The sequence below is a fragment of the Schistocerca americana genome, chromosome 8 (genome assembly GCF_021461395.2).
Source record: "Schistocerca americana isolate TAMUIC-IGC-003095 chromosome 8, iqSchAmer2.1, whole genome shotgun sequence".
Taxonomy (NCBI): domain Eukaryota; kingdom Metazoa; phylum Arthropoda; class Insecta; order Orthoptera; family Acrididae; genus Schistocerca; species Schistocerca americana.
This window is the reverse complement of record NC_060126.1, coordinates 346,271,875-346,281,700: the sequence shown is the minus strand read 5'-3', so window position 1 is coordinate 346,281,700 and position 9,826 is coordinate 346,271,875. Positions and strand designations below refer to the sequence as shown.

General features: G+C 33.2%; 1 protein-coding gene across 1 annotated transcript in view; it reads right to left on the bottom strand.

Annotated features, from left to right (window-relative positions):
- Positions 1-649: 649 nt before the first annotated feature.
- Positions 650-9,826, bottom strand: part of LOC124545845 (protein sax-3-like) — a 95,278-nt gene continuing 86,101 nt past the window's right edge. The window contains exon 22 of the mRNA XM_047124803.1: positions 650-4,827. Coding sequence (XP_046980759.1) covers positions 4,616-4,827 — 212 coding nt within the window. The 3' untranslated portion in view covers positions 650-4,615. The remainder of the gene's footprint in view (positions 4,828-9,826) is intronic.

Here is a 9,826-nt window from a genome sequence, read left to right as displayed (position 1 = left end):
ATACAATGGCAGCCTGAATGGTCACAGGTTTGTTTAGCCCATGGGAGATTGTCACAAAGATACTGATGGAACTGAACTGGAAGACTCTTGGAGATAGATGTAAACTATCCTGAGAAAGTCTGTTAACAAAGTTTCAAGGACTGGCATTACACGCTGACTCCAGGAATATACTACAATCACCCTATGTATCACTCAATATGTATCATGAGAATGAGATAAGAATAATTAGTGCATGTACATAGGCATTCAAACAATCATTCTTCCTATACTCCATTCGTGAATGGAACAGGAAGAAACCCCAGTAACTGGTACAATGGGATGCACATTCTGCCATGAACCTCATTGTGGTTTGCAGAGTATAGATGTGGATATAGATGTAGATTGCATAAATGTGATAATAGTCCTTTTTTTGCTTCAGCATGAATATAGGGGAAAAATTCAAATATTTTTGCTTCTGTACCTCTGTTCTCATTTTCTTCTATTTAAAAAGTGCGTTAAAATTGTTAAAAGAAACTCACATTGATATGTTTTACTGGACCTTCTGCCAGATTCAAAAGTAACACCTCCTTTCTTTCTTGTATATTTGTGGTTAAAATTTCCATTTTCTCAAATTTTTCAGTTCAGCGGGAAAGAATGTTTTAAGACTCTCTTAAAAAGAATTGAATTTTATTTTACACTTGTGTGTTTGTTACATTATGTACATTATGTTACATTACATTGATATACAAAAGTCTATACAAAACTTTATAAAAGCCCAGCTTACTAAAATATATAACAAAAGTCAATGTAGTTCAAGTTTACTTCTACAAGAGCATGAGATGCTGACAGTAGTACGAAACATAAACACCCTTTCGGTGTGTGATTATTCATTACTTTTAAATTTGTTTCAGTTAAATGCACCACCATTTCATTAGCAGTTGTTCACTTTTTTGTAATGTGATGCTAGGAACAGTTCTAATGTCAACAACACTATTTATGCACCACAAAAAGTAACAACATTGACTATTATATATATGTATATCTGTTATTCAAGAAACTCATACCTCGAATTGACCTACTGAAGTGGAAGAACTTTTACTTTAGAAGAAGATGACCATGAAATTCACATTTTTAATTATCTGCACAAATATATATCAGACAGACTATGTCAGGACGGCTACATACATCGCTGAAACTATTCAGAGAAACACTGTATCAGTTTATTGAGTTTCACCTTTTATCACAATTTGTCTGATACTATAAAAATTTTTATTTTTCATAAATAAGGAAAACAAACAGCTCTCAAAATATGTTAACAGCTACAAATATTTTATTGCACAAATAAACTGTATGTTATTTATTGTATCATTTTTTCAGAGGGCATTTAATATATTCCATATTCTCAAATATAATTTTGAAAAAAAAAAAAAAAAAATCATATCAATCCTTGTTACTGGTTTCTTCATGCAGATCTATTTTTGTTGACTGTTCTAAGATGTATTCCTACAGGATTATTTTATTCTGATTTAGAACAATCAAATGTATTTTTTTGTTGCACACATCTGTTTATCAAAAGAGAAAAGGTCTAAGCCTTTAACAGTCATTGGGGTTTTATAATAGGTATACTCTTAAGTTGAGTTTGTTTCTGCACACTTATGGTACATACATAAATGGAGCAGGCAAAAATTGTAATGTATGGTACAATTGGAAGTACCCTCAGCCATGCATTTCATGGTAATTAGTACTGTATGGATGTAGATGCAGACTTTTGATTGGTTACAGCTTGACGTGAGAGTAATGAAGCTGTAAATACATTAGCCAACCCAAACAACGTCCAATGACTGCCTTTCTTCATAGTGCAATCAGTTGAATGTTGCCTCCTGTCAGATAATGTTGAAAACAAAGAAGCAGAAATTTCATGAAACATTATGATGTAAGATTAATTGAATAAAATATACACTACTAAAGGAAAAGAGGGTTTTGTTTTTCATTTTATCCATGAACACAGGCTGAAATTAATTGTACTGTGGAAAGTATTGAAATTTGGCATACATTTAGAAAAGTAACCTTAAGAAACCTTTGCTAAAGGGATATAAGTTTGCTGTTCTTCCTACAGACATAAAATGTCATGGGAAAGTTTACATCTTCTAGTGAAGAAAAGTAAGAAGCATTTTTGTGCTTAAACCTTAAAATAGGTGACAATTAGTTCATGAGATTTGCCAATGTTTTCCAAAGAACATGTTACCACGGTCTATAATATAATCTCAAAACACACAGTGACAAACAAATAATTTTAAGAATAACTTTTATAATTATACATGACAGCAATATTTTGAGGTACCTTTTCATGTCTGAGATAACTAAACACATTTATAAGCTACTGTATTTGTTAGGAAAAATTTATCTGTTCATGTACAGGGCAACTTAATTAGTCACGTGTGAGCTATGAGCAGTAGCTGCGTTAAGGAACCTGTGAACATGTTAGCTCTAGTATTTGTGGATTTTATGTATGATTCATTGGGAATAACAACAAACAATATGATTTTCTGAAATGTTGGGAGAGTGGGATAAACTAAGTGAAACTTTTTGAACCAAGACAATGGCTTCAGTGCTGGTATTATCTGCTGATACTTATCTACTTCCAAATAAACCAATGTTATGTTCACAATGAGTTTTTCATCTTAAACTATTGAATACACGGTAGTACATGATCATATGGTTTATGATACAATCTGTGTCTTTATATCAGAATATATATTAAGTGAGCATCTTCTTATTGTTTTAAAGCACTTTTATTTACAAAAACAATTTAAGAGCAGAGGAAACTTAAACTTGTCGTTAGTAACATCAGCAATCATAATCTGTGTGCAGAACCACTGTCCGAAGTTTACAGATCAGCACATATTTACATTTTGTGTAGGCAATACATCATTCCATTCATACTAATTACTTACAAAAAGATTTTTATGCTGTCATGGATTATTTCTGTTATTTACAATATAATACATACAGTACACTTGAGGTACAACATAAAATAACTGATATGCATGTCGTTCTAAAATGTACCACAGCGTTTGACACATACACAATTCCTCTACAGATTTCTTAAGAGGACACTAAAATTGTTTGACTAGTCAGCTTAAATTTAATTGCTTTCATTATGGTCTATGACTGCACAATGCAGCGGAATTGGTCACTAGTTTTGTGAAAAACATGTTACCAAACCAGTGTCACAAATAATGTATTGTATTAATAGCATGAACTGGAAAACAGGAGATGTGGAACAGAGTTTTTTCATAATTAGATTTATGTTTATTGTGCATTAACTATACTTTAAAATTAATTTACAATCCTTCATCAGTCCCTTGGAAAACAATGACATTAATGTTAACAAAATTATTCAATGTATGCTAACATTGTGAATTTCATGAGCATAAGTAATATGATTGTAAATGAATTCTCTAATAAACATATTGGTTTTCAGGTGACCTGCCACAATACACTCCAAATAAGTTAACTGTTTACTCTCTTTGGCCATTGTTGCTAAGGTTTCAATACATTATCCTTTATGATGCATGTGCATCAATGGCCAATCTTCACAATTGTTTTTAAAAGTCATATAAGACTGAAAACACATAATCAGTAGAATGAAATAACAATTCTAAATCATCATTTGTCACATATTTCCATGCATATCATGAACTGAAGATCACCATAATACAATGACAGTATGTTACTTATTATTACAGAGTGATACTTTGTCACTTACTGTCTGTCTGTCCTGTACAGTGTTCCAGAGTATTCTAACAGAACTGATTCCACATATTACTGATTTCTGTCATTATGTCATCCAAAATTAATTCAAGTGCTAAAATACTATGTAATTAACTAAATTAGCATAAAACTTTTATTTGCCTTTTATGTATTATAGACTTTTGAACTAAATCAAAGCCGTTTCAATAAATTATTTTAATACAGCCAGTACTCACCTTGATTGGTAGTAGGAATACCAATGATCGTATCTAAATCAGTTACCACAAAATTGCAAAATTTATGACATGTAGACGTAGCCCATTAATCTTAAATGGAGAACATTTCTACTGTGTAATACAAAAGTAGTCAGTGAGACTTTAGTGCACAGTGGCAACAGTACATATAACATGTGTTGTGCAGGTGTTATTATTCATAGTATTTGTTTTATTTGCTATATTAACAAGGAATAATCCAATATGTGGTGAAGATGTAAAGGACAGAATAAATGCCTTTTGGATAGTCCTTTCACAGAATTTTAGTTACAGGTATTTCAGAGGCAATATTATACCACCAATTCTTTTAGGCCTTTTAGGCCTTCAGTATTATTAAATTTTTTTCTGGTTAGACACTCCCCCTCCCATCCCACAGTAGGCCTCTTCTGGGTGCATGCTGTATAGAAATTCCATGATATACCAAATGTGATAAGCTATAGTTGTAATAACAATTTTAACATTTTTGCTACCAGTTCAATATACATCATTAAATACAAAATGGCAGTTAATCAGCTATAAAATGCAGTTTCAAAGTTCTATAAAATGAAAATATAATAAAATTACAATTTAGGCAGTCTTTTAGTTTGGTACGTCATTGCCAACAAACAGTATTATCGAATAGGTTCACTGGCATTTAAAGGCTGTTTCTCATGTTGATCTCCAGAACTGGAACTTGATGCTGAATTACCAAGTGGAAATGGTCCATTAGCAAACATGCTGGCTAGTTTGTTAACTCTCTGACTGCCTGTGCCACTTCCTAAAGTATTGCTGTTAGATGACTGTGACGTGGGATAGTTTGGTTTCTCGTATGCTGGAACATCATCTGTGAAATCAAAAGTTATGCTTTATTGCTGTGTTACTTATAATCAACAACAGTTTGCAAAAACTATAGGTGTGAATAATTATTATCCTGTATGAACATAAAATGGTACACAAACAGTGATTGGTCTCTTTCATGTTTTCCTATTGACCTGACATCAATTCCAGACCTTAGTTGACTGGGTTACTTTAAGAAAGAGAGCACACTAATGCTAATATATATATAACTTTTTATCTTGTTTTTGTTAGATCCTAACAGAAGAGCATCTTCTGCTGTAAGAGAACTAAAAATCTCAGCCAAGTATGAATAGGACTCATGCTCTGAGGGCTCCATACAAACTTAATTACTTATATTGATACTTCATTTGTAGGTCTTGATGAGTTTTTTTTTTTTTTGCAAGTATCAAAGTATGTGATGTAAACGACTTCATTTGTGTTACCACCAGCAGTCCTTCGTTTAAATACAAAAAGTAAATGCTACATCTTAGTGCTATGTTTCACAACAGGCTCTATGGTGTGTCCCACAAGAAAACAGATTTATTTTAATAATAAAACACATAATTTATATGAAAATTGCTAGTATTATTATGTCAATATGAAACACAAAGACTGTGACTAAACATGAAACAAAATATCAGGCAAATTATCCTCCATTGGTTTGTCTGCATGCATCCACTCTGTGGACAATATTTTTGACAACTCTGGACTAAAGTTCCACTTGAATTTGACCCAAGACATGTCTAACTTTTTCCTCTGAATTGAAGGACAGTTTGTGGATTGTTCACATAAACACAAGTTTTCATATAGCCCCACAATAAAGTCTCATTGCGTCAAATATCATATTGGTAGCCAGTTCTGACTGCCTTTGCGAGAGATGAGGTGAGCAGGGAACCATTCTCTCAGCAACCTTGTTGTTTTAACAGCGATGTGGCAGGTTTCCCTATCCTGTTAGAACCACATATTTTCCACATTCAGTTCTTCCAGTTGTAGTCATAAATGCTGTGTTATCATGTGGTGTAACGATCAGAGTCACTGTCACTGCTCTTCCAGTCTTGTTTTCAAAAATAATATAGCCCAATTACTCTGGTAGCTCAAAACCTTCACCAAACAGTGACTCTTTCTGGATAAAGACACTTCTCATGGGCCATGCGAGGATACTCTGGGCCCCAAATCTGGCAAGTTTGTTTATTCACATAACTATTAAGCTGGAAGTGTGCCTCATCACTAAATATTATTTTCTTATGAAAGTCACTACAGAATTCTTGTTTTGTGATTACCCGCTATGCAAATGTTTGATGCTTCAAATGGTCTGTAGACTTCAACTTCTGTGTTAGTTGGACTGTAAAAGGATTCAAATTCAGATGTTATGTCAAAATTCAATGCAAAGTGCTTTTTGGAATCGCTAATTGTTGAGGACGGTGGCAAATTGACTTCATTGGACTTGTAGCAGTGCTCTCACTGACAAGAGCGACATTCTCTACTGATCAACAAGAACAAAGACATCCAGCTGATTTGATTTATTTATTTTTATTTATTTTATTTATCCACCCGTTGACAATAAATATTGTATGGATGTTGTCAAGGGTACATGTAAGCCATTTCAAAGAAATGGGACACCAACAATATATACGTAAAAAAGTACAAAACAAAATAATACAATGAAATTAATATAGCCTATATACATCCCTGCTTGTTATTTTAAATGCAAGGTCTGTTTTTCATAAGGCTTTAGTTTTTTCCTCCCTAAACGGCAAGTCCTTATATACACAACACTGCTTAAGTATATATTTACATCACACAACAGCTGTCCTTTAAGTATGTAAATGTAATGAATGGTTAGGTACAGATAGAGTATTTTCCATTTTGCCTTTATAAATATCATCAGAAAAAATTTATTGACCTACATAGTCATTTACAGAATAAAAGCATTGTTCTACTAGAAATATTTTAAATTCTGTTTTAAATTTGTTATCATCTTCTAACTGCCTGATGTTGATTGGCAGTGCGTTGTACAGTTTTGCACCGATATGGCTCACATGCCTTTGTGTATTCGTTCTTTTTGTTCGCTGAGTATGGAGTGCTGCGCTATTACGGGTATTGTAGTTATGAAAGTCGGCATTTGTCTGAAAATCTGCAATGTGGGTCCTGACATACATTACACATTTGTATATGTATAATGATGGTATAGTAAGTATTCTAAGATTTTTGAATATTGATTTGCAGTGTGTCTGTGGATGACTGTGAGTTATTATTTGGATGGCCCTCTTCTGCAACAGAAAAATTTGTTTTATGCGCTCTGTTGCGGAACCCCAAAATATTATTCTGTGTGTGGCAAGAGATTGAAAATAGCCGAAATATGCCATTCTGGCACCCTCTGAGGTACAAACATTTGCAATAATTATGAGGGCAAAACAGGCTGAATTAAGTTTCTGTGCAAGTTTTATTACGTGGTCATTAAAATTTAAGTTTTCATCCACATGAATCCCCAGCAATTTTGTAGATATCACTCTGTCTAAGGCTTTGTCACCCCACACCAGATCGAGATTTACATTTTGACATCTTTTCCCAAACTGCATATAATTTGTTTTATTTACATTCAATGTCAACCTGTTTGCATTGAGCCAAGAGTGGATGTAATTTAGTACTTTATCAGAAGTGGTTGGTAGCAATTGCTTTGGTGCACTTATTATCACACTAGTATCATCTGCAAATATTATTGCTTTGGCTGCATCATCTGAGGTGTGAAAATCATTTATATAGACAAGAAACAATATGGCCCCTAGGATGCTGCCTTGTGGTACTCCTATTTCTACATTTTTTGCCTCTGATACTGAATTTATTTTGTGGTTGGAGTAAGTTGATGTCAGTCCCACAACCTGTGTTCTGTTTTTTAGGTATGATTCAAACCATTTTTTCCCCATCCCATGTATGCCCAACGCTTCCAATTTTTCTAAAAGAATGTCCTGGTTCACAGTGTCAAAAGCTTTGGAGAGGTCTAGATTTATTCCTACTAAACTATAATCTTTTTCTAGATTTTTGATTTTTTGTTCAGTGTAGCACATTACTGCTGTTTCAGTATTTTTATGTGCTTGGAAGCCATGCTGATTTCTGTTAAGTAAATTATGGTCATTTAGATATTTGTTGATTCGGTGCTTCATCAGTTTTTTCTAATATTTTTGAAAATGCTGGGAGGAGAGATATTGGGCGATAGTTTTCTACCTTATACTTGCCGCTGTTTTTAAATAATGGCTTCACTTTTGAAATTTTCAGCCTCTCTGGAAAAGCACCTTCACTGAATGATAAATTGGCTATGTGTGCAAAGGGCTTTGCGATTTGTGGTGCTGTCCTTGTTATGATTGACACAGGCACCTCATCTATGCCAGCCGACATTTTGGGTTTCAAGCTTTGTATCACTTTCAACACTTCACCCACATTTGGTGGCTCTACCCTCATCCTACAAGCTGTTTTTGGATATTCAGGTTTTTCTTCGCTTGTGAATTTTTAGCTTAATGAAGTTGTTGCATTTATGAAATAATTGTTAATATAATTTGGCAAATCTTGTTTATTAATATTGACATTTTTTAAATTTTTGAGGCTAATGTCCTGGTTTTCACAACTCTTCCCCGTTTCAGTCTTCACAATACCCCATATGGCTTTTGATTTGTTTTCAGACTGTCTTATAAAACTATCATTACTCATGTTCTATCCTCTATCTTCAAATTTCCTTACCAGTCTCTGCACTGTTGATGTATTAGCCACATTTTGCTAAGTAAAAGTTACATTAAATATTTTAATGGTCTCTGAAAAACATGCACCATATTTTAAGTGCACTTTCAAAATCTGGACGTTGATCCACTATGTATCATTCAATTTTAGCTGATAACAATATGCACAAATGCCGACTGACAATTAAAATTGGTAATCATGGCTGGTATTGCAGTTACCAATATCAACAGAGAAAATTGCTTAAATTTCAGGTCCAGCAATGTAACAAGCTGAAAGAAGTGCTTAATTAATAAACTGCATTCTTTATGGGACACCCTTATCACATACACTAATCTTCAAACTCTGACAGTTTGTGAAGTGTGTGGTGCTATGTACTAATTTTAGGCAGTAGAATGCATTCATAACATTTCTTAATTTAATTATAAAATACCTCTAGTATCGCATATGAGGACAATGGGAAATCTTTTCAGACTGGCAAAGAGATGGTGTTGACAGTCATTATTTTTGTAATGGTATATGCTGTGTGTAAATATCGCTGAATTTTAAATTTTGGTACATCCTGTGAAATAATGTAAGTAAAATGTCAACTTAATCTGTGGAATGTTTTTTACATATTGTTAGTATATAAAACATTTCTTCACAATGTTTTAACCATTTTATCCACTAATTTATTAATGTAGGTGAGATATTGGTTTACAGCTTTATGTAAGAAGTGAAACAGCAATTAAATCCATGTGTGGAACAGATGGCTATTGCTTTCTGGAATTAAAAAGGGTTCTTCTAACTGGTTACCTACAAAAAGTAAAACAATGACATAATTTTAGGCACAAAGTAATGAACGAATACCTGAGATGAGCCCAAACTGAAAACCAAAAGAACTGGCATTCATCAGGACAATGTAAACTCTTTATTCGTGCAAATGGTGAAAGATTTGAAGTACAAATTGTTGCAACAACCACACTAATCAACAAGTTTAGCACCAATTGACTTTTATCTATTCCTGCAGCCAAAGAAATTTATTTAAAAAAAAAGAAGTGAAAAACTGCAGCAACTGTTGAGAACTTTATCGAGTCCACTTCCAGTTTAGGCTTTATATTATGTCATTTTAAAGTGGTTCTGAAAACTGCCGTAATTATGATAGATATATAAACATTGCATATAACAGAATATGAAAAAACACGGCTTACATATATAAAATATAAGTACATATAGACATAAGTACATACAGACTGTAAAACATATTATGCTGCAGAGCAACATCCAATTGATCAAACTGA